Here is a 25,989-nt window from a genome sequence, read left to right as displayed (position 1 = left end):
TTTCAGTGACTGGTGTACAAGGACACCCAGGTCCCTTTGTACATTAACATTTCCCAATCTTTCACCATTTAAATAATACTCTGCCATTCTGTTTTTCCCACTAAAGTGGATAACTTCACACTTTCCCATGTTATTCTGCATCTGCCATGTATTTGCCCACTCTCTCAACTTGTGTAAATCGCCTTGAAGCCTCTTACCATCCTCCCCACCTAGTTTTGTACCGTCAGCAAGCTTGGAAATATTACATTTGGTTCCCTCATCCAAATCATTGATACATAGTGTGAATAGCTGGGGCCCAAGCACTGAATTATGGAATTCCAATTCTATCATCTGCCGTGGCAGGATTCACATCTGGGTGCCCAGAGCATTACTCTGGGCCTCTGGATTGCTAGTCCAGGAACAATAGCTCTATGCCATCGCCTCCACTAACTACCACAGTGCTAAATGGGATAGACTTCGAACAGATCTAGCAACTCAAGACTGGGCATCCATGAGGTGCTGTGGGCCATCAGCAGCAGCAGAATTGTACTCGAACACAATCTGTAACCTTATGGCTCGGCATATCCCCCACTCTACCATTACCATCAAACCAGGGAATCAACCCTGGCTCAATGAATAGTGCCGTTGGGCCTGCCAGGAGCAGCACCAGGCATACGTAAAAATGAGGTGTCAGCTTGGTGAAGCTATAACACAGGACTACGTGCGTGCCAAACAGTGAAAGCAGCAAGTGATATGCAGAGCTAAGTGATCCCACAGCCAACAGATCAGATCTAAGTTCTGCAGTCCTGCCACATCCAGCTGTTATGATGGCGGACAACTTACCAACTCACTGGAGGAGGCGGATCCACAAATATCTCCATCCTCAATGATGGGGGAGCCCAGCACATCAGTGCAAAAGATAAGGCTGAAGCATTTTCTACCATCTTTGGCCGGAAGTGCCGAGTGGATGATCCATCTCGGCCTCCTCCGGAGGTCCCCAGCATCCCACAGATGCCAGTCTTCAGCCAATTCAATTCACTCCACAAGATATCAAGAAATGCCTGAAGGCACTGAATAGTGCAAAGGCTATGGGCCCTGACAATAGTACTAAAGACCTGTGCTCCAGAACTTGCCAAGGCCCTAGCCAAGCTGTTCCAGTGCAGCTACAACACTGGCATCTATCCGGCTATGTGGAAAATTACCCATGTATGTTCCGTGTGCAGAACAGAGGACAAATCCAACCAAGCCAATTACTGCCCCATCAGTCTACTCTCGATTGTCAGCTAAGTAATGGTAGAGGTCATCAACCGTGCTATCAAGCAACACTTGCTTAGCAATAACCTGCTCACTGATGCCCAGTTTGGGTTCTGCCAGGGCCACTCAGCTCCTGACCTCCTTACAGCCTTGGTTCAAACATGGACAAAAGTTCCTAACTCCCGAGGTGAGGTGAGAGTGACTACCCTTGACATCAAGGCAGCATTGGACTGAGTGTGACATCAAGGAGCCAGGGCAAAACTGGAGCGGCTGGGACTCGGGGCAAAATCTCTCCGCTGGTTGGGGTCATACTAAGCACAAATGATTGTTGTGGTTGTTGGAGGTCAATCATCTCTGCTCTAGGACATCACTGTAGGAGTTCCTCAGGGTGCTGTCCTCGGCCCAACCATCTTCAGCTGCTTCATCAATGACCTTCCTTATATCATAAGGTCAGAAGTGGCGAAGTGCAATCATCACCAGACAATGTTCACCATTCATGGCTCCCCAGATACTGAATTAGTCCACGTCCAAACACAGCAAGATCTGGATGATATCCATGCTTGGGCTGACAAGTGGCAAGTAACATTTGTGCCACACAAGTGCCAGGCATCTCCAACAAAAGAGGATCTAACCATCTCCCCATGACATTCAATGGCATTACCATCACTGAATCCCCTACTATCAACATTCTGGGGGTTACCATTGACCAGAAACTGAATTAGACTTGCCATATAAATACGGTGGCTACAGAGGCTAGGAATCATGTTGCAAATAACGCACCTCCTAACTCCCCAAAGCCTGTCCAGCATCTACAAGGCACAAGTCAGGAGTGTGATGGAATACTCCCCACTTGCCTGGATGAGCGCAGCTCCCACAATACTCTAGAAGCTTGGCATCACATCCACAAATATCCACTCCCTCCACCACCGGCACACAGTAGCAGCAGCGTGTATCTTTTACAAGATGCAGTGCAAGAATTCATCAAGGCTCCTTAGACAGCACCTTCCAAACCCATGACCACCAGCATCTCGTAGGACCAGGCCAGCAGGTAGATGGAACACCACCTCCTGGAAGTTCCCCGCCAGCTCACTCACCATCCTGACTTGGAAATATATCGCTGCCCCTTCACAGTCTCTGGGTCAAAATCCTGGAACTCCCTCCCTAACAGCACTGTGGGTGTACCCACACCACATGGACTGCAGCGGTTCAAGAAGGCAGCTCACCACCACCTTCTCAAGGGCAACTAGGGATAGGCAATAACTGCTGGCCCAGCCAGTGAAGCTCATATCCCATGAATGAATAAAAAAAAGTCCATGTTGATTTTGTTTAACCCGTTTGATATTTTCAAAGTGGCCTGTTGTCTCATCCTTTACAATAGACTCTAGCATTTTCCCTATCACTGATGTTAGACTAACTAGCCTGTAAATCCCTATTTTCTCCTACCCCCTTTTTTAAATAGTGGGGTTATGCCTGCCACCCTCTAATTTGCCGGGCCTGTTCCAGAATGTACTGAATTTTGGAAGATGACAACCAACGCTGCCACTATTTCCATGACCGCCACCTTTAGTACCCTGGAATGTAGATTATCAGGCCCTGGGGATTTATTGGTTTTCAATCCCATTAATTTCTCCTCCACTATTTTTTTAGTATTACTAATTTCCTTCAATTTCTCCTCCTCACTAGACACTTGATTTCCGTTTCTGGAAACATATTTGTGTCTTTCTCCATGAAGATAGAACCAAAGCAGTTGTTTAATTGCTCTGCCATTTCCTTATTCTCTATTAGAAATTTGCCAGTTTCAGACTGTAAGGGACTTATATTTGTTTTCTCTTTTCTTTTTGCATAGTTATGGAAATTTTAACAGTCTGCTTTTACGTTCCTTACAAGTTTACTCTTTTTTTTCCACCCCTTTTAATTAATCTCTTGATCCTCCTTTGATGAATTTGAAACTGCTCCTAATCCTCAGTCTTGCTGCTTTTTCTAGCAACTTTATTTGAGTCCTCTTTATATCTAATACTACCCTTAATTTCTTTTGTTAGCCATAGTTGGCTGCTTTTCCTGTTATGTTTTTGCGCCAGAAAGGAATGTATAACTTTTGCAATGCATGCATTCGTTCCTTAATTATTAGCTGTTGCCTATCCACCATCATGTCTTTGAATGAAGTTCCCAATTTATGAGAGCCAACTCGCAGCTCATACCTTCGTAGTTTCCTTTGTTTAGATTTGGGACCCTAGTTTTGGATTGGAGTGCTTCACTTTCCACCCTAATAAAGAATTCCATCATGTTATGGTCACTGTTGCCTAAAGGACCCCACACAACAAGATTAATTAACCCCTTCTCATTGCTCAATACCAAATCTAGGATAGGCTGTTCCCTATTCGGTTCCTTGATACACCAGACTAAACAAAAACACCCTGGTATATACTCCACAATATACTGCCAATATTATTGCTCATTTGGTTTGCTCAGTCTATATCTAAGTTAGTCACGCACATAGCACCCTTGTTACCTGCGTTTCTAATTTCCCGGTTAATGCCGTCCCCTACCTTTACTACTACTGTTTGGAGGCCTTTACACACCACCTAATAATGTTTTGTTCCCCTTGTTGCCTCTTAGCTCCACCCAGGTTGATTTTACATTGGGTTTTCTGAGCCAATTTCCTTTCTATCTTGCACAGATTTCACCCTTAACCAACAATGCCACGCCACCTCCTTTTCCTTTTTACCTGTCCATCCAAAATATCGAGTACCCTTAGATATTCAGCTCCCAGCCTTGGTTACTTTGCAGCCATGTCTCCATAATCGCAATCAGATCGTACCCATTTACTTCTATTTGCACTGTTAATTCGTCTACCTTATTGCAAATGCTCTGTGGATTTAGATACAGTGCCTTTAGATGTGCCTTTTTAACATTTTTACACTTTTATTTGTACTGTGGCCCTATTTGCAGCTGGCCCTTATTTTCTCTGCCTTCCAATTTTGCTTTCTACTTTTCTGTCTTTTATTTCTATCTTTGTTTTCCCGTCTTGTGTCCCCCCTCAGGTTCCCATCCCCCTGCCACTCTAGTTCAAACCCTCCCCCACAGTACTAGTGAATACCCATGTGAGGATATTGGTTAGTCCTGCTGGGGTGGTACCTGTTGAGCTTATACAGGTCCCATCTTCCCCAGAGTTGGTTCCAATGCCTCAGGAATCTAAATCTCTCCCTCCTACACCATCTCTCCAGCCATGCATTCATCTGGTCTATTCTTCTATTCCTGTTCTTGCTCTCATGTGGCACTGGGAGTAATCCTGAGATTACTATCTACTGAGGTCCTACTTTTTAATTTATTTCCTAGCTCCCTATATTCTGCTTTCAGGACCTCATTGCTCTTTTTAGCCATTCATTGGTACCGATATGGACCACAATCTCTGGCTGTTCACCTTCTCCCTTCAGAATGTTTTGCAGCCGCTCAGTGGCATCCTTGACCCTGGCATCAGGAAGGGAGTGAATGTTGAAGGTGGTGGATGGGTTGCCAATCAAGTGGGCTACTTTGTCAAGCTTTTTGAGTGTTGTAATTGGAACAGCAAATGTCAACTTTGAGGTCATTTCTGATAGATTTAGCATGACTTTGATGAAGGGACTGAACGTATGGTAGCTGAATTTATTAATGACAGAGATAGGTAGGAAAGTGTTAGGAATTAGTTAAAGTAAGTTATATTTGTATTTGTGGGTATTAGAAATGAGTTTTAGCTTTAATGTTTAAGTTTGATTTGTATTTCTGTATCTGTGTTAAGAAAAGGTCAAATTGAGTTTTAGTTTCACTTTAAAAGGTGTCTGCATTTCTAATGAAAATTTTATGACCACAGCTAAGTTAAAAAGAGTAGCAAAACCTGGGCTGTTGCCTAGCAACAGGAGTCCAGAGAGGCAGGTCCCTCCCACAGACACACAGTAGAAACTAGAAACAGCAGTTTGATTTGGAAGCTGTTTGAGTTCAGTTGATTTGAAAGTATCTGCCAAGAGAGACTGGAGCAAAGAGGACAGGGCCAGTCCCAAGCTAAAGAAAAGACCCCAAAAGCCAGGGGTGTGGAACAGGAGAAAGTCCCAAGAAGACCTTCTAGTCAAAGGAAGGACAGGAACCTGGGAAAGGTTCTGTTAAGTGAAGGGCCGAGGGAAAGGCTCCAAGCTTCAGATTTAAAGAGACAAGCTGAAGAAAGCAGATTTTAAAGTGAAAACAGGTTGCAAGAGGCAAGAAGGTCCAAAGAGATGGTTGAAGGTCTGTAACTCTTTGCTGTGGGCATGTGAAGTAGTGGCACTGTTGACGGCTGAGTTAATGAGAGTGTGTGTGAGAAAGACAGCCTGAATGCATGTGATGACCTGGGGGAGAATTACATTGGAAGGAGAGGTCGAAACACTGGAGGTGAATCCTTGTGGAAGGTGTCTGAGAGAAAGCGTTGGTTTGGGAGAAGATTCCAAGGCGAGTTCTTGGAAAGTAGAGATGTGTGAAAGACTGAGCTCAGTGACACTGGCTCATGGTGACAAGCATCTCGGGGAAGAGTTGAAGAGAGATCTATAGCATCTGGTTGAAGTGGCATCTTTCACTTGGCTTCAGATTGTGGTGTCTGACCACAGGTTGCCAGTTAGTTTTCATGGACTATATTTACTGTGAACATTAGAGTATAAGATAGCTTTTGTAACTTGTGTTATCTTTACAAACCTGTAAGTATATAGTTGTGGGTGAAGGAGTATTGCAATATAGTTCGTCTTCTCTTGTTTCATAAATGTTTTGTGCTTTTGTTAAAAGTTTAGTAGCTGACTCCGGTGACTCTGTCCAATAGGCCCCCTCCACGTATCTAAACAAACAAATGAAAGTTAGGACCTATCAAGCTGACATCCACCCTCAGATCAGGACTGTCCAGTGGTAACCTCAGTTGGGGATCATAACAAAAGTAAGTTGCCAAAAGGAGGTAGAGAGTCTGCAAAGGGATATAGACCGGTTAAGTGAATGGGCAAAAATTTGGCAGATGGAGTATATTGTGGAACATGTGAACTTGTCCACTTTGACATGAACATAGTATTTAAATGGAGAGAGACAGCGGAACTCGATGGTACAGAAGGGTCTGGGTGTCCTGGTATATGTATCGCAATAAGTTAGTTTGCAAGTACAGCAAGTGATTGGGAAGGCACATAGAATGTGGAGTTTATTGCAAGGGGAATGGAATATAAAAGTAGGGAAGTTTTACTGAAGTTGTCCAGGGCCTTGGGTGAGACCACATCTGGAGTACTGTGTACAGTTTTGGCTTCCTTATTTGAAAAAGGATATAAATGCTTTAGAAGCAGTTCAGAGAAGGTTCATTTGACTCATTCCTGGGATGAAGAGCTTATCTTACAAAGAAAGATTGAACAGGTTGGTTTGATTCCCATTGAAGTTGAGAAGAATGCGAGGTGATCTTATTGAAACATTTAAGATCCTGAGGGAACTTGACAGGATGGATGTTGAAAGGGTGGTTCCCCTTATGGGAGAGACGAGAACTGGGGGTCACAGTCTTAAAAAGGAAGACCTCTTATTCTTAAACTGAGATGAGAATTTTTTTCCTCTTAGAGGGTTGTTAATCTTTGGAGTTCTCTTCATCAGAGAACAGTGCAGACTGGGTCATTGAATTTATTCAAGGTGGAGCTTGACAGATTTTTGATAGACAATGGAGTTGAGGTCTAAGGGTGCCGACAGGAAATTGGAATTGAGACCACAATGAGATCAGCCATAATCTTACTGAATGGCGGAGCGGATTAGGAGGGGCCAACTGGCCTCCACCTCATAAGTCCCACGTTTCTGTACCTGATGCTCCCATCTCTCCCTGAAAATTGGGTGTTGTATCTAATGGTTTAGTATATTGTTTCCTTGCTTGACACCAGGGTCTTTATCTTTTGTGTAATGGAGTCTATATTAAATTTAACATTATTCTGTCTAAAGAAAGAACTTCTATTTATACAACACATTTATCAACCTCAAGGTATCCCGCTGTGCTTTAAAGTCTTGTCACTGTTGTAATACAGATAAACTGATGTGCTGTAGAATCTGTCATCTTTGGGGCATGGCTGCATTTTGCTTCAATTCACGCAAGCTGATTGTGTGTTTGGGGTCCACTTATGACATGATTTCCTTTTAAAATCTACCAGGATTGCTGCCAGGCCCAAGACTCTGAATAATCATGTGTGTTTGGAATCTGGTGTGTATGGTGTGGCAACTGGCTCCTTGGCCAGATGGTGACTGTTGTGTATCAGAAAATTGGTTTGTGTTTTTGCCAGAGAGGATAAAGTAATGAACTCTGTGTTGTAATTCTGTGGTGTGAAATTTATTTCTTTCCATTTCCTCAATGTCCGAAAGAGTATCAACCAATGAATTACTGTTTTATAACCTCAGTTCGGCTTCTACAAGGGCCACTCATTTCCTGAACTCATTGCAGTCTTGGTCCAAACGTGGACAAAAGAGCTTAACTCCAGAGGTGAGGTGAGAGTGACTACCCTTGACCTCAAGGCAGCACTTGACCGTGTGCGACATCAAAGAGCCCTAGCAAAACTGGATTCAGTGGGAACCTGGGAAAACTCTGCTGGTTGGAGTCATACCTAGTGCAAAGAAAAATAGTTGTGGTTGTTGGGAGCTCAGTCACCTCAGCTCCAGGACATCACTGCAGGCATTCCTCAGGGAACCAGTCCTTGGCCCGACCATCTTCAGCTGCTTCATCAATGCCTTACCCCCCATCATAAGGTCAGAAATGGGGATGTTCGCTGATGATTGCGCAATGTTCAGCATCATTCACAACTCCTCATACTGAAGCAGCAAGACCTACACAACATTCGGGCCTAGGCTGATGAGCGGCGAGTAATTCTGTGCCAGGCAACGACCATCTCCAACAAAAGAGAATCTAACCATCACCCCATGACATTCAGTGGCATTAGCATTGCTGAATCCCTCACTATCAACATCCTGGGGGTTACCATTGACCAGAAATTGAACTGGATCAGCCATATAAATACTGTGGCTACAAGAGCGGGTCGGAGGCTAGGAATCCTCCAGCGAGTAACTTGTCTCCTGATTCCTCAAAACCTGTCTACTACTTACAGAGCACAAGTCAGGAGTATGATGGAATACTCTCCACTTACCTGGAGCCCCAACAACACTCGCAGCTCGACACCATCCAGGACAAAGCAGCCCGCTTGATTGACACCCGTTCCACCCCCTTCAACATTCACTCCCTTCACCACCGATGCATAGTGGAAGCAATGTGTACCATCTACAAGATGCACTGCAGCAACTCACCAAGGCACTTTAGACAGCACCTTCCAAACCCGTGATACCTACCACCTAGAATGACAAAGGCAGCAGATACGTGGGAGCAGCACCGCCTGGAAGTTCCCCTCCAAGCCACTCACCATCCTGACTGGGAAATATATCGCCGTTCCTTCGCTGTCACTGGGTCAAAATCCTGGAACTCCCTCCCTAACAGCACTGTGGGTGTACCTACACCACATGGGCTGCAGCAGTTCAAGAAGGCAGCTCACCACCACTGTCTCAAGGGCAATTAGGGATGGGTAATAAATGCTGGTCAAGCCAGCAATGCCTCCATTCTGTGAAAGAATTAAAAAAAGCCAATCTGTGCTTAGCTGAGTCCCACATATAGCAAATGAGAGCATGATCATTTATTTGGTGGATGGAGATGAGAAAAAGTTCACCCATGCTCTAATGAATAGATGAACAGGCTCAAGAAGCTGACTGGCCAATTTGCTATTATTGATGTTGGTTAAAGAAGGATCATTGAGTCAACATCAGGAGAATGCTCCTGCTTTTCCATTAGTGCCATGAAATTTTTGTTTCACCTCCTGAACCAACAAATAAAGCCTCCATCTGAAAAACAGCACCTCTGAAACTGCAGTATTCCTCTGTAGCACTGTAGTGGTACTTACACTCGTCTGTCGACTGAAACATTGTGTTCTGGATAAAAGCTTGACCATCACATTTTGCTCCTGATTAGAGTGCTACCAACTGAGCTGAGACGCCCAGCTAAAACAGTGGTTGTTGAAAGGATTATTGAGATCTAATGGTGTAGTGAAGCATGTAGCTGGAGGATAAATTGTTGATCAGCATGCATAGTTGGTACATGTGATCACTTATACTTGGTAATCGATGATTAAATGTACAAAAGACTTTGATTACAGCAACACTGACTGCTCTTTCTGTTTGTTCCCTGTTCAGAGCTTCTCTGATGGTGCAGTGGATGAGGAGAGTGGAGTTCATGATGGCTGGGAGGAAGGAGAGAATGAAGAAATGGATGAGAGAGAAGAGGAAGATTTGAGTGACACTGCAGAGGGTATCGACGACGCATGTGGGGAGTCGTATTATTATTTTGTTGCAGACAAGAAGTGGATTGACCTTGTTCAGGAAGCACAGGGTAGAGGCCTAGTCCAGCGTGTGAAACCCAAGGTAAGTGTTAGCAATTAGAGAGACAGACAGCAGTGCGTTTACTAGAAGATTGGAATTTGTGAGCATAGCTGCTACTGTCAGATCTCTGCTTGATTTTAATCCTTGATTGTATCTCTGTAATGAGAAACTGAGCCCACGGCTGAACGAAACTGCCAGTATTTAAAGGTGTAAGCAAGGAAAATTGAGATGCCATGATTAGAAGCACTTGGCTGATTTCTGATTTTTGGGAGAGTTAAGCTATACTGGATCCTGTTGCAATTCTTATTTACATTCCCATGGAGTGCTGCTTCCCATCAGATATTGGGTAGAAATGGAGCTGGAGAAACTGACCCATGCTATATCAGCTTATCTCTCGGTGGGAGTGGATATATGCTGATGGCACCGTGGGTATTGATTAATTTAAGAGGTGTACGAGGAAGAAAGTGCTTGAAGATGTGCTTTTTCTTGGGGGGTGGGGAAGGATGTGTGAGACAGTCAGCATCCTGAATCTTGATTCTGGCTCTGAGATGGTGGTGAAGGAAGAGCACATGGGGCCAAGTATTTCAAAGCTTTGTCAAGGGAAGAAAGGTTGCATTATTTTGTTGGAGCTGATCATTGCTGGCACTTCTGTGGCATGAATGTTTACTTAACATTGTCAGCCAAAAACTAAACGTTGTTTAGGTCTTGCTGCATGTGGACACAAACTGGCTTCAGTACCTGATGAGTTGCACATGGTACTGAAACATTACTAAAATCGGGGATGTTTGAGGCCAGAAGTGGAGGGGTGCAGATATCTTGGAGGATTGAGTTGGGAGGTGATTCCAAGTAGGGGTTAGGCCATGAAGGAATTTGAAAACAAGGCGAAGAACCTTAAAATCGATGTTTTGTTTAACTGGGAATCAATGTAGATCAGCGAGGATAATGGGCAAATGAGATTTGGTGGGAGTAAGGAATTGGGTAGCAAAGTTGACCACAAATTTGTGGAGGGTACGACATGGGAGGCTGGCCTGACCTGTCTTGGAGTGGTCAAGTCAAGAGGTAACAAAAGGCATAACGGAGAGTTTCAGCGGAGCTGAGACAGGGGCGGAGTCTGGCAAAGTTACAGAAGTGAAACAGGTGATCCTGGTAATGACACTATTATGTTGGAAGCTCATCTTGGGGTCAGATATGAAACCAAAGTTCTGAACAATCTGGGCCATCCTTTGGTTCTGTCTGGGAAAGAGATGCAGTCTGTGGCAAGGGACAGAGTTTGTGGCAGGGGCTGAAGGCAATGGCTATTGTCTCTTTGGGATTTATTGGGAAAAAATTTCTGCTTATTCTGTACTGAATGTCACAAGCAACCTGATAATTTACTCACAGTGGAGAGGTTGAGAGAGCAATGTGCACCATCTATAAGATGCACTGCAGCAACTTGCCAAGGTTCCTTCAACCGCACCTTTCAGGAAAAACAAGGGCAGCAGGTGTATGAGAGCTCCCACCACCTGCAAGTTTTCCCTCCAAGCCACTCAGCATCCTGACTTGGAAATATATCGCCGTTCTTTCACTATTGCTGGGTCAAAATCCTGGAACTTCCTCCCTAACAGCACTGTGGGTGTACCTATACCACATGGGCTGCAGCAGTTCAAGAAGGCAGCGCACCACCACCTTCTCAAGGGCAATTAGGGATAGGCAATAAATGCTGGCCCAGCCAGTGATATGGAATGAATACTTTAAAAAAAAAGTGATGGTGGTGTCAAGCTGGGTGTTGTTGGCATACTTGTGGAAACTGATGCTGTGATTTTTGATATTACTAAGTGGCTGCATGTAGATTAAAAACAGGAGGAGCCATGGATAGAAGTTTGGAGGACACTGTAGAGAATGGTACAGGAGTGGGAAGAGAAACCATGGCAGGTGATTGTCTGGCTACAAGTAGAGAAGAACAGAACCAGATGGTGCAGTCACACTCAGCTGGATGCTGATGAAGAGGTGTTGGGGAGGATGGTATAGCCAATTGTGTCAAATGCTGTTGATGGGTCAAAAAGGATAAGGAGGCATAGTTTACTTTTGTTCCAGTCACATAGGGAATCATAGAATGGTTACAGCCCATTGTGTCTGTACCAGTTCTATGCAGGAGAAATGTACCTAGTGCCATTCTGCAGCCTTTTCCCCCTTGACTCTACAATTCTTTCCTATTCTGATAATGATCCAAGCATCTTTTGAAAACCATGACTGAACCTGCCTCCACCACACTCTCGGGCAGTGCAGGTGACGGCGTAATGGTTGTCACTGGACTAGTAATCCAGTGGTGAGGGAATCAACAAGAGGGAAAAACATACTTGACCTCATCCTCACCAACCTGCCTGCCGCAGATGCATCTGTCCATGACGGTATTGGTAAGAGTGACCACCGCACAGTCGATGTGAAGACAAGTCTCGCCTTCACGTTGAGGAAACCCTCCATTGTGTTGTGTGGCACTAACAATATGCTAAATAGGATAGATTTTGAACACAGCTAGCAACTCGAGACTTGGCACCCATGAGGCGCTGTGGGCTATCAGCAGGAGCAGAATTGCACTCAAACACAGTCTGTGGCCTCATGGCCCGGTATGTCCTGCACTCTGCCGTTACCATCAAGCAGGGGATCACTAGAGAGAGTGCAGAGGAGATTTACTGGGATGTTGCCAGGGCTGGAGGGTTTTACTTAAGAGGAGAGATTGGATAGACTGGGGTTACTTTCCCTGGAGCAGAGGATTGAGGGGGGACATGATTGAAGTGTATAAAATTATGAGGGTCATAGACAGGAAGGAACTTTTCCCCTTGGTGGAGGGATCAATAACTGAGGGGCATAGATTTAAGGTAGGAGGTTTAGAGGGGATGTAAGGAAGAATTTTTTCACCCAGAGGATGGTGGGAATCTGGAACTCACTGGCTGAAAGGGTGGTAGATACAGAAACCCTCTTAACATTTAAGAAGTATTTGGATGTGCACTTGCGATGCCATGGCAACAAGGCTATGGGCCTGGTGCTGGAAAATGGGATTAGAATAGTTCTGTTGAAGGGTCATGAGGACTCGAAACGTCAACTGTACTCTTCTCCGCCGATGCTGCCAGACCTACTGAGTTTTTCCAGGTATTTCTTTTTCTGTTTTTGTTTTGGATTTCCAGCATCCACAGTTTTTTGTCTTTATATCTATAGAATAGCTAGGTACTTGTTTGACCGATGCAGATTCGATGGGCCGAAGGGCCTTTTTCTGTGCTGTAGACCTCTGTGACTCTATGATAACACTGGTTCAATGAAGAGTACAGGAGGGCATACCAGGCATACCTAAAAATGAGGTGTCAACCTGGTGACGCTTGAACACAGGACGACTTGTGTGCCCAAAGGGGAGATAGTGGCATAGTGGTATTATCACTGGACTCGTATTCCAGAGACCCAAGGTAGTGCTCTGGGGACCCAGGTTCAAACCCCACCATGGCAGATGGTGAAATTTGAATCCAATAAAAATCTGGAATTAAACGTTTAATGATGACCATGAAACCTTTGTCGATTGTCATAAAAACCCATCTGGTTCACAGATGTCCTTTAGGGAATCAATCTAATGTCCTTACCTCTGAACGATGGGCAATAAATGCTGGCCTAGCCAGCGAGATTAGCCAGTGATTTGGATCATCTGGCTAAAGATTGTAGCAAATCTTTTGCACTGATGCGCTGGGCTCCACCATCATTGAGGATGGGGATATTTGTGGAGCCTCCTCCTCCAGTGAGTTGTTTAATTATCCACCACCATTCACGCCTGGATGTGGCAGGACTGCAGAGCTTGGATCTGGTCCTTTGGTTGTGGGATTGCTGCTTATGCTGTTTTCTTCTATTATTTATTCATGGAATATGGGTGTCGCTGTCCAGGCCAACTTGATTCACTCCACGTGATATCAAGAAATGGCTGAAAGCACTGGATACTGCAAAGGCTATGGGCCCTGACAATATTCCAGCAATTGTAATGAAGACCTGTGCTCCAGAACTTGATGCACCCCTAGCTGAGCTGTTGCAGTGCAACAGTGGCATCTACCCAGCTATTTGGAAAATTGCCCAGGAATGTCCCATATATACAAAGCAGGACAAATCCAACCCAGCCAATTACCTTCCGTCTACTCTCATCAGTAAAGTAATAGAAGGGGTCATCAACAGTGCTGTCAAGCGGCACTTGCTTAGCAATAACCTGCTTGCCTAGTTTGGGTTCCACCAGGGCCACTCAGCTCCTGACCTCATTACAGCCTTGGTTCAACATGGTCAAAAGAGCTTAACTACTGAGGTGAGGTCGGAGTGACTGCCCTTGACATCAAAACTGCATTTGATTGAATGTGGCACCAAGAAGTCTGGGCAAAACTCCCCATTGGTTGGAGTCATCCCGAGCACAAATGAAGATTTTTGTGTTTGTTGAAAGTCAGTCATCTCAGCTCCAGGACATCACTGCAGGAGTTACTCAGGGTAGTGTGCTCGGCCCAACCATCTTCAGCTGCTTCATCAATGACCTTCCTTCCAACATAAGGTCAGAAGTAGGGATGTTCGCTGATGATTGCACAATGTTCAGCACCATTTGTGATGACTCATACTGAAGCAGTCCATGTCCAAATGCAGCAGGTCTTGGACGATATCCAGGCTTGGGCTGACAAATGGCAAGTAACATTCATGCCACACAAGTGCCAGGCAACGACCATCTCCAACAAGAGAGAATCTAACCATCACCCCATGATGTTCACTGGCATTACCATCACTGAATCCCCCACTATCAATACCCTGAGGGTTACCATTGAATAGAAACTGAACTGGACTAGCCATATAAATACTGTGGCTACAAGAGCTACAGTGTGGTTGCACATGAACAGGAGAGCGAGCACATCCTGAGTGGGGTATAGCCAGAGTGGGTATTCGGAATTTGTTGCAAAGTGGGTATTCGGAATTTGTTGCAAAGCGGGAATTGAACTGGTAAGTCTTTCTCTTTAATTTCTCTTTAATTTTTGTAAGTTCAGTAGTCTAGTTAAAAGGTTGGTAAGGTAGCTGACAGTGCGACAGTTAAGTGTCAATCACCTGAAGCCTGATTAGGGCCTGAATAGGGGTTAATTACTATTTGAAGCTTAACTAGTGGTGAGTCAAGTCAGCTCTATTTAAGTTCGGGACTATCTGGAAGCGCGCTTCAGTGTGCTTGCATACAAACAGGAGAGCGAGCACATCTTGAGTGGGGCATAGCCAGAGTGGGAATTCGGAATTTGGTGCAAAGCGGGATTTTGGTGCATAGGGGACAAAGTGCTCTTTGCATTTTTTCCTTGCTATCCAACTTAAACCTTCAGAGTGTGCTGCGGCAGTAGAGGCTACAGGGGAAAGGAATCACTGGTAAGTAGTGGGTAAGGTATTTACTACTTTAATCGCTTATAGTTTAAGGTCTTTTTGTGGTTTACAGTTTGTATATTCTGCAGTAACGAGGATCAGGTAAGAAGGGCCCTAGAGTAATTGACTTAAAAGGTTTAATTTAAAGGGATAAGTCATGGCAGGAGCCCTCAAAGCCGTGGTGTGCTCCTCGTGCTCCATGTGGGAAGCCGGGGACATTTCCAGTGCCCAGGACCAGCATATGTGCAGGAAGTGTGTCCAGCTGCAGCTCCTGGAAGCTCGGGTTTCAGAGCTGGAACAGCGGCTGGGGACACTGTGGAGCATCCGTGAGTCTGAGAGCATCGTGGGTAGCACGTTTAGAGAGGTGGTCACACCGCAGATGAAGCAACTTGAGGAAGGAAGAGAATGGGTGACCACCAGGCAGTCCAAGAGAAACAGGCAGATAGTTCAGGAGTCCCCTGGGGTCCCGCTCGCAAATTGGTATTCCATTTTGGAGGCTGATGAGGGTTCTGGTTCCCCCAGGGAGTGCGGACAGAGCCAAGCTTCTGACACCATAAGCAGCCTGAGCAAGGGAGGAAGAGCAATAGTAATAGGGGATCTATAGTCAGGGGAACAGATAGGCGCTACTGTGGCCGTCAACGTGACTCCAGGATGGTATGTTGCCTCCCTGGTGCCAGGGTCTGGGATGTAACTGAATGGCTGCAGGGCATCCTGAAGGGGGAGGGTGATAAGGCAGAGGTCATGTACATGTTGGTACCATTGACATAGGTAAAAAGAGGGATGAGGCCTTGCATCAAGAATTCAGGGAGTTAGGCAGTAGACGAGAAAGCAAGGCCTCTCTGGATTACTCCCAGTGCCATGTGCTAGCGAGCTCAGAAATAGGAGAATAGCACAGAAGGATACGTGGCTTAAGAGTTGATGCAGGAGGGAGGGTTTTAGATTCCTGGATCACTGGGACCGTTTCTGGGGAAGGTGGGACCTGTACAAGCGGGACGGTCTACATCTGAACCAGAGTGGGACTAACATCCTTGCCAGAGTGTTTGCTTGTGGTGTTGGGAGGAGTTTAAATTAATTCGGCAGGGGGAGGGGACGCAGAATGTGAGCAGAATAGGGACACATCATAATGCAGTAAAACAATCAAGTCATAGGGAGTACAGCTGCAGTAAGCTTCAAGGGAGTAAAGCAAGGCTGGATGGCCTCTACTTCAATGTCAGGAGTATTACAGGTAAAACGGATGAGTGAAGGGTGAGGATTGACATGTGGAATTGTGATATAGTAGCCATCACAGACACTGTTGAGGGAAGGGTAGGATTGGCAGCTCAACATTGTGGGATATAGAATCTTCAGGCGAGACAGGGGAGGGACCCCCAGATAGTCAGCAGGAAATTGAGGAGCAAATATGTGCACAATTTGTAGCGGAGTGTAAAAGCAATAACAATAGAGTAATTATAAAAACAAAAAAACTGCGGATGCTGGAAATCCAAAACAAAAACAAAAACAGAATTACCTGGAAAAACTTAGCAGGTCTGGCAGCATCGGCGGAGAAGAAAAGAGTTGACGTTTCGAGTAATTATATTTGGTGATTTCAACTTTCCCAACATTAATTGGGATAGACATAGTGTTAAGGTCTTGATGGAGTGGATTTCTTGAAATGTGTACAGGAGAACTTTTTAGGTCAATATGTAGAGGGTCCAACAAGGGACGGTGCATTGCTGGACCTAATTCTGGGGAATGAAGCTGGACAGGTGGCTGTGGTCGTGGTGGGTGAGCATTTTAGTGATAGCGACCACTACATGGTACAGGTTAAGTTTGTTCTGGACAAAGAAATCGACAAGTTGCAAAAAAATGTTTTGGACTGGGGAGAGTGGATTTTAGTAAAATAAGGCAGGATCTGGCCAAGGTAGACTGGGAACAGTTACTTGTGGGGAAATCTACAGAGGAACACTGGGGAGTGTTCAAAAAGGAAATGGGGAGGGCACAGGCTCAACATGTTCCCTCTAGGGTGATAGAAAGGCATAACATGCCCAGAGATATTCAGGTTAGGATGAGAAGGAAAAGAGAGGCTTTTAGCAGGTACAAGGGAAACAAATCAGCAGAGGCATTAATGGAGTACAGGCAGTGCAGGTTGGAGCTTCTATATATCAATGGGAAGAGGATAACCAGGGAAAGAGTAGGGCCCATAAGGGACCAAGGGGGCAATCTGTGGGTGGAGCCAGAGGACATCGCTAGAGTGTTGAATGAATACTTCAGGTCTGTCTTCACTCAAGAGAATGAGGATGAAGGTTTCGAGCTCAGGGAGAGAGACTGCGAGGTTCTTAAGCAAATTAATATAGGGAGTAACAAGGTGTTGAAGTCAAAAACAAAAAACTGCGGATGCTGGAAATCCGAAACAAAAACAGAATTACCTGGAAAGACTCAGCAGGTCTGGCAGCATCGGCGGAGAAGAAAAGAGTTGACGTTTTGAGTCCTCATGACCCTTCAGCAGAACTGGGAGAATCCAAGGAGAGGGGTGAAGTATAAGCTGGTTTAAGGGGGTGGGGGCGCGTTGGGTGGGGGGAGAGAAGTGGAGGGGGGTGGTGTGGTTGTAGGGACAAGCAAGCGGTGATAGGAGCAGATAATCAAAAGATGTCACAGACAAAAGAACACATAGGTGTTGAAGTTGGTGATATTATCTAAACGAATGTGCCAATTAAGAATGGATGGTAGGGCACTCAAGGTATAGCTCTAGTGGGGGTGGGGGGCATAAAAGATTTAAAAATAATGGCAATAGGTGGGAAAAGAAAAATCTATATAAATTATTGGAAAAAACAAAAGGAAGGGGGAAGAAACAGAAAGGGGTTGGGGATGGAGGAGGGAGGTCAAGATCTAAAGTTGTTGAATTCAATGTTCAGTCTGGAAGGCTTTAAAGTGCCTAGTCGGAAGATGAGGTGCTGTTCCTCCAGTTTGCGTTGGGCTTCACTAGAACAATGCAGCAAGCCAAGGACAGACATGTGGGCAAGAGAGCAGGGTGGAGTGTTAAAATGGCAAGTGACAGGGAGGTTTGGGTCATTCTTGCGGACAGACCGCAGGTGTTCTGCAAAGCGGTCGCCCAGTTTACGTTTGGTCTCTCCAATGTAGAGGAGACCGCATTGGGAGCAATGAATGCAGTAGACTAAGTTGGGGGAAATGCAAGTGAAATGCTGCTTCACTTCTCCCCTTGTCCAGTCCCTTCCCACCTACATCTGTGATTCCTCTGACACCTTACGTCACATCAACAATTTCCAGTTCCCTGGCCCTAACTGCTTCCTCTTCACTATGGACGTCCAATCCCTCTACACTTCCATCCCCTACCAGGATGGTCTGAGGGCCCTTTGCTTCTTTCTCAAACAGAGGCCCGAACAATCCCCATCCACCACTACTCTCCTCCGTCTGGCTGAACTTGTTCTCACACTGAACAATTTCTCCTTCAACTCCTCTCACTTCCTCCAAATAAAAGGTGTGGCTATGGGTACCCGCGTGGGCCCCAGCTATGCCTGTCTTTTTATGGGGTATGTGGAACATTCCTTGTTCCAGTCCTACTCCGGCCCCCTTCCACAACTTTTTCTCCGGTACATCGATGATTACTTCGGTGCTGCTTCATTCTCTCATCGGGACTTGGAAAAATTTATTAATTTTGCTTCCAATCTCCACCCCTCCATCATTTTCATGTGGTCCATCTCTGACACTTCCCTTCCTTTCCTTGACCTCTCTGTCTCAATCTCTGGTGATAGACTGTCCATCAATATCCATTACAAGCCTACCGACTCCCACAATTACCTCGACTACAGCTCCTCACACCCCGCTTCCTGTAAGGACTCCATCCCATTCTCTCAGTTCCTTCGACTCCGTCGCATCTGTTCCGATGATGCTACCTTCAAAAACAGTTCCTCTGACATGTCCTCCTTCTTCCTTAACCGAGGTTTTCCACCCACGGTCGTTGACAGGGCCCTCAACCGTGTCCGGCCCATCTCCCGTGCATCTGCCCTCACGCCTTCTCCCTCCCAGAAACGTGATTGGGTCCCCCTTGTCCTCATTTATCACCCCACCAGCCTCCGCATTCAAAGGATCATCCTCCGCCATTTCCGCCAACTGCAGCATGATGCCACCACCAAACACTACCCCCCCCCCCCAACCAGCTTATATTTCACTCCTCTCCTTGGATTCACTCAGTTCTGTTGAAGGGTCATGAGGACTCAAAACGTCAACTCTTTTCTTCTCCGCCGATGCTGCCAGACCTGCTGAGTTTTTCCAGGTAACTCTGTTTTTGTTAAGGTATTGGAGGTGTTGGCAGGCTTAAAAGTGGACAAATCTCCAGGTCCGGATAATTTGTGTCCCAGACTGCTGAGGGAGACAAGGGAGGGGATCGCAGGGGCTCTGACCCCAAATTTTTAATCCCTCTCTGGCCACGGAGGAGGTGCCAGAGGACTGGAGAACAGCTAATGTGGTTCTGCTATTTAAGAAGGACTGTAGAGATAAGCCAGGGAACTACAGGCCAGTGAGTCTCACGTCAGTGGTAGGGAAACTATTGGAGAAATTTCTGAAGGAGAGTATTTATTTTCATTTGGAGAGGCAAGGTTTGATCAGGGATAGTCAGCATGGCTTTGTCAGAGGGAGGACATGCCTAACAAATTTGATTGAATTTTTTGAGGAGTTGTCCAGGTGTGTAGATGAGGATAGTGTAGTTGATGTCGTTTATATGGATTTCAGCAAAGCCTTTGACAAGGTCCCACATCGGAGACTTATAAAGAAGGTAAAGTCACATGGGATACAGGGTAATTTGATAAGGTGGATTCAAAATTGGCTTAGTTGTAGGAGGCAGAGGGTGATGACAGAAGGATGCTTTAGTGACTGGAAGCCAGTGTCCAGCAGTGTACCACAGGGATCTGTGCTGGGTCCCCTATTATTTGTCATTTATATAAACGACATAGATGACTATGTGGGGGGTAGGATTATTAAGTTTGCGGATGACACAAAGATTGGCCAGTTGGTTAACAGTGAGGTTGAGTGTCTTAGGCTACAGTAAGATATAGATGGGATGGTCAAATGGGCAGATGGAATTTAACCCTGAAAAGTGTGAGGTGATACACTTTGGAAGGAGTAATTTGACAAGGAAGTATTCAATGAACGGCATGGCACTCGCAAGTTTAGAGGAACAAAGGGACCTTGGCGTGTGTGTCCATAGATCTCTGAAGGCAGAGGGGCATGTTAGTGGGGTGGTGAAAAAGGCATATGGGACACTTGCCTTTATCAATTGAGGCATAGGTTACAAAAGTAGGGAGGTCATATTGGAGTTGTATAGAATCTTGTTGAGGCCACAGCTGGAGTACTGTGTGCATTTCTGGTCGCCACATTATAGGAAGGATGTGATTGAATTAGAGGGGGTACAGAGGAGATTCACCAGGATGTTGCCTGGGATGAAACATTTAAGTTATGAAGAGAGGTTGGATAGACTTGGGTTGTTTTCGTTGGAGCAGAGAAGACTGAGGGGCGACCTGATCGAGGTGTACAAGATTATGAGGGGCATGGACAGGGTGGATAGGGAGCAGCTGTTCCCCTTAGTTGAAGGGTCAGTCACGAGGGGGCACAAGTTCAAGGTGAGGGGCAGGAGGTTTATGGGGGATGGGAGGAAAAACGTTTTTACCCAGAAGTTGGTGATGGTCTGGAATGCGCTGCCTGGGAGGGTGGTGGAGGCGGATTGCCTCACATCCTTTAAAAAGTACCTGGATGAGCACTTGGCACATCATAACATTCAAGGCTATGGGCCAAGTGCTGGTAAATGGGATTAGGTAGGTAGGTCAGGTGTTTCTCATGTGTCGGTGCAGACTTGATAGGCCGAAGGCCCTCTTCTGCACTGTGATTCTGTGAAGAGCAGATCAGAAACTAGGAATCTTGGTACGAGTAACTCACCACCTGATTCCCCAAAGCCTGTCCACCATCTACAAGGCACAAGTCAGGAGTGTGATGCCTGGAGGATTGCATCTCCCACAACACTCAAGCTGGACACAGTCCACGTTAAAGCAGCCCCATTTTATGCCACCACACCCACAAACATTCACTCCCTCCACCAATGACGCACAGTAGCAGCAGTGTGTACCATCTACAAGATGCAATGCAGGAATTCACCAACGCTCCTTTGACAGCACCTTCCAAACCCATGACCACTATCATCTAGAAGGACAAGGGCAGCAGATAGATGGGAACACCACCACCTGGATGTTCCCCTCCAAGCCACTCACCATCCTGACTTGGAAATATATCACTGTTCCTTCACTGTTACTGGGTTAAAATCCTGGAACTCCCTCCCTAACAGCACTATGGATGTACCTACACTACATGGACTGCAGTGGCTCAAGAAGGCAGCTCACCCCCATCACCTCAAGAGCAGCTAGGAATGGGCAATAAACACTGGCTTAGTCAGCAAAGCTCACATCCTGTGAATTAATTTTTTAAAAGTCCAGATCCTAATGACTCACTCTGCAAACATTTTGCTGTGGCTGTTTTTGTAAGTCACCTTTAATCGGTGCCTTCTGGTTCTCTTCCACCAATGGGAACAGTTTCCCCCATTCTAATCTGTCCAGACCCTTCATGATTTTGAACACCTCTATCAAATTTCCTCTGCCTTCTCTTCAAGGAGAACAGCACCAGCTTCTCCAATCTACCCACGTAACTGAAGTTCCTCATCCCTGGAACCATTCTCAGGTCTCTCTTTTCTGTGCTCCCTGTAATACATTCACTCCTTCCTAGAATGTAGTGCCCATAACTGAATGCAACACTCTTTCTCCACCCCCCACCCCCGCTCCAGAACGTGCACAGTCCACTAACCACTAAGTGTAGGCACACCCTGTTTTTTTGATACTGAGAGGGGCAGACACCTGACTCGAGGGATTGAAATATGGAGTTCTGGAAATGGTGGGCATAGATTTAGGAGGTGGCAATCTATTTGGGGGCTTGAGAGGCTGGGGATGGGGTATGGTAGTTTGCAAGGACGGTGGGACCTCGGTTGGTTTTTGAGGAGAGGGATGATGGCAGATTTGAAGATGAGGGAGACTGAACCATTAACAACATCAGCTCCTAAGGAGACGAGGGAGGGAAGGTTAGATATTTAAATGGTAACGCAAATCTTGTGATTAATTTGAGAATTGATGATGGAAAAGGAAGATGTGTGGACAATGTGATTAAAGATGGAAAATGTGAAATATATTTTAAATATAAAAATGGGTTAATTGGTGGTTATTTCCTAGAGATGGTTCAGAAGACTTGCATAGATGGGTCCAGGCGTGGAAGCCGTGACACTGTATTAGATGGATTGATGATGTAACATAGCAAGCACTAGGGGTGGAAGGCAGATGCCCAGGGCACAGTGGAGGAGACCAAGTGCTTGTGAGAGACTTCAGAGTGTACAGGGTCTTGAAGTACAAATTTCAATGCTCCAATTCTGATGGTAATACTTCTCACATTAAAGTGTTGGTAGATTACCTGTTGGCTGCACTTGAATGCTGTTACCATGGAGACAGTTCACCCACATTTCAGGATATTTAAATCTGTACATTATAGGTGAAGATTCAAGAACCAATGCAACAGTTGAGTAACCAGGGTTGACTGTAAATTTTGAAGCTTGAGAGTGGAACTTATTAATGCTGAGAGAGAAGTAAAAGCCACTGCTTATTTCAGCAGCTGATCCAGCTATTAACATGCTCAGTGAGTTGTGTTCATAAGCATTATGGGAAGTTCATGCTTTATCAGGCTCCAGCAGTGTTTGGTTTAGGGGATGAATTAATGAAATTCTAATGCCACTGCAGCCAGCTGGATGAAAAGTACCATGTGGAGTATGTAGGAAAATCTCTGGATTTCAGAACAGTTCTTGCACAAAGATAATTACTTCAAACCCCCTCCTTCAAAATCCTGTTGTGTTCAAATTCTAGAATTGGAATAATTTGTGTTTACTGCTGTTCTCCTCTGCCTTGTCCCACCTCATTGCAAAATACAATGTTACTTTGATCTGCCTAGTATACAATTTAATGGTCTGTTATTCCCACTTTTAATGGAAGATTTTATTTTCCAGTTCTTTTCCCCTGAACACTCTGATTCTGGGTATTACCCTCTGAAATCTTCAATGGTTACTGAGAGTCTTAGAACTAGCCAGCCTGACCCTTCCCAGTGTCAAATCAGGGATGAAACATGGGACCATTCGAGTACAAAACCAGGATGTGCAGGATCTGCTGAACGTCCTTGATTGTAATCTGATTGATATGAAGGTGTTTTCTCTCTTTGTGTCTCGCTCTCTGCGTCTGCCTCTCTCTCGCTCTCTGTGTCTGCCTCTCTCTCGCTCTCTCTGTGCCTACCTCTCTCTTGCTCTCTGCGTCTGCCTCTCTCTTGCTCTCTGCGTCTGCCTCTCTCTCGCTCTCTGCGTCTGCCTCTCTCTCGCTCTCTGCGTCTGCCTCTCTCTCGCTCTCTGCGTCTGCCTCTCTCTCGCTCTCTGCGTCTGCCTCTCTCTCGCTCTCTGCGTCTGCCTGGCTCTCGCTCTCTGCGTCTGCCTGGCTCTCGCTCTCTGCGTCTGCCTGGCTCTCGCTCTCTGCGTCTGCCTGGCTCTCGCTCTCTGCGTCTGCCTGGCTCTCGCTCTCTGCGTCTGCCTGGCTCTCGCTCTCTGCGTCTGCCTCTCTCTCGCTCTCTGCGTCTGCCTGGCTCTCGCTCTCTGCCTCGCGCCCGCGCTCTCGCCCCGTCTGCCTCGCGCCCGCCCCCCTCGCCCCGTCTGCCTCGCGCCCGCCCCCCTCGCCCCGTCTGCCTCGCGCCCGCCCCCCTCGCCCCGTCTGCCTCGTGCCCGCCCCCCTCGCCCCGTCTGCCTCGCGCCCGCCCCCCTCGCCCCGTCTGCCTCGCGCCCGCCCCCCTCGCCCCGTCTGCCTCGCGCCCGCCCCCCTCGCCCCGTCTGCCTCGCGCCCGCCCCCTCGCCCCGTCTCCTCGCCCCGTCTGCCTCGTGCCCGCCCCCTCGCCCCGTCTGCCTCGCGCCCGCCCCCCTCGCCCCGTCTGCCTCGCGCCCGCCCCCCTCGCCCCGTCTGCCTCGCGCCCGCCCCCCTCGCCCCGTCTGCCTCGCGCCCGCCCCCCTCGCCCCGTCTGCCTCGCGCCCGCCCCCCTCGCCCCGTCTGCCTCGCGCCCGCCCCCTCGCCCCGTCTGCCTCGCGCCCGCCCCCCTCGCCCCGTCTGCCTCGCGCCCGCCCCCCTCGCCCCGTCTGCCTCGCGCCCGCCCCCCTCGCCCCGTCTGCCTCGCGCCCGCCCCCCTCGCCCCGTCTGCCTCGCGCCCGCCCCCCTCGCCCCGTCTGCCTCGCGCCCGCCCCCCTCGCCCCGTCTGCCTCGCGCCCGCCCCCCTCGCCCCGTCTGCCTCGCGCCCGCCCCCCTCGCCCCGTCTGCCTCGCGCCCGCCCCCCTCGCCCCGTCTGCCTCGCGCCCGCCCCCCTCGCCCCGTCTGCCTCGCGCCCGCCCCCCTCGCCCCGTCTGCCTCGCGCCCGCCCCCCTCGCCCCGTCTGCCTCGCGCCCGCCCCCCTCGCCCCGTCTGCCTCGCGCCCGCCCCCCTCGCCCCGTCTGCCTCGCGCCCGCCCCCCTCGCCCCGTCTGCCTCGCGCCCGCCCCCCTCGCCCCGTCTGCCTCGCGCCCGCCCCCCTCGCCCCGTCTGCCTCGCGCCCGCCCCCCTCGCCCCGTCTGCCTCGCGCCCGCCCCCCTCGCCCCGTCTGCCTCGCGCCCGCCCCCCTCGCCCCGTCTGCCTCGCGCCCGCCCCCCTCGCCCCGTCTGCCTCGCGCCCGCCCCCCTCGCCCCGTCTGCCTCGCGCCCGCCCCCCTCGCCCCGTCTGCCTCGCGCCCGCCCCCCTCGCCCCGTCTGCCTCGCGCCCGCCCCCCTCGCCCCGTCTGCCTCGCGCCCGCCCCCCTCGCCCCGTCTGCCTCGCGCCCGCCCCCTCGCCCCGTCTGCCTCGCGCCCGCCCCCTCGCCCCGTCTGCCTCGCGCCCGCCCCCCTCGCCCCGTCTGCCTCGCGCCCGCCCCCCTCGCCCCGTCTGCCTCGCGCCCGCCCCCCTCGCCCCGTCTGCCTCGCGCCCGCCCCCCTCGCCCCGTCTGCCTCGCGCCCGCCCCCCTCGCCCCGTCTGCCTCGCGCCCGCCCCCCTCGCCCCGTCTGCCTCGCGCCCGCCCCCCTCGCCCCGTCTGCCTCGCGCCCGCCCCCCTCGCCCCGTCTGCCTCGCGCCCGCCCCCCTCGCCCCGTCTGCCTCGCGCCCGCCCCCCTCGCCCCGTCTGCCTCGCGCCCGCCCCCCTCGCCCCGTCTGCCTCGCGCCCGCCCCCCTCGCCCCGTCTGCCTCGCGCCCGCCCCCCTCGCCCCGTCTGCCTCGCGCCCGCCCCCCTCGCCCCGTCTGCCTCGCGCCCGCCCCCCTCGCCCCGTCTGCCTCGCGCCCGCCCCCCTCGCCCCGTCTGCCTCGCGCCCGCCCCCCTCGCCCCGTCTGCCTCGCGCCCGCCCCCCTCGCCCCGTCTGCCTCGCGCCCGCCCCCCTCGCCCCGTCTGCCTCGCGCCCGCCCCCCTCGCCCCGTCTGCCTCGCGCCCGCCCCCCTCGCCCCGTCTGCCTCGCGCCCGCCCCCCTCGCCCCGTCTGCCTCGCGCCCGCCCTCCTCGCCTCGTCTGCCTCGCGCCCGCCCCCCTCGCCCCGTCTGCCTCGCGCCCGCCCCCCTCGCCCCGTCTGCCTCCCGAACTTGACCACTGGCTTTAACTGTATTGTCTCATTTCTAAATTTGTCTGACTTGATTGCTTCAGACTAGAAAAAAAATAGAGGTGCTGTGTGCATAATGTTCTATTGTCATTCATAGCGGCTGTTGAGGGCGGAGGCGATCCTCAGTTGTGTAAACAGCATGTGGTGAACGTACCAGACCGTGATCTTTACCACTTTACAGATTACACTGTGTGACCTGTGGCTGTGAGTGGGC

The 25,989-nt window shown here is 48.9% G+C and overlaps 1 protein-coding gene across 2 annotated transcripts in view; it reads left to right on the top strand.

Annotated features, from left to right (window-relative positions):
• Positions 1 to 25,989, top strand: part of LOC121284359 (F-box/WD repeat-containing protein 7-like) — a 248,451-nt gene that overhangs the window by 47,274 nt on the left and 175,188 nt on the right. For both annotated transcript variants that reach the window (XM_041199777.1, XM_041199778.1), the window contains one exon: positions 9,463 to 9,690. In XM_041199777.1, the coding sequence (XP_041055711.1) occupies positions 9,463 to 9,690 (228 nt within the window). The remainder of the gene's footprint in view (positions 1 to 9,462; positions 9,691 to 25,989) is intronic.

The sequence above is a fragment of the Carcharodon carcharias genome, chromosome 11 (assembly GCF_017639515.1).
Source record: "Carcharodon carcharias isolate sCarCar2 chromosome 11, sCarCar2.pri, whole genome shotgun sequence".
NCBI lineage: Eukaryota > Metazoa > Chordata > Chondrichthyes > Lamniformes > Lamnidae > Carcharodon > Carcharodon carcharias.
This window is presented reverse-complemented; position numbering and strand designations above follow the sequence as displayed.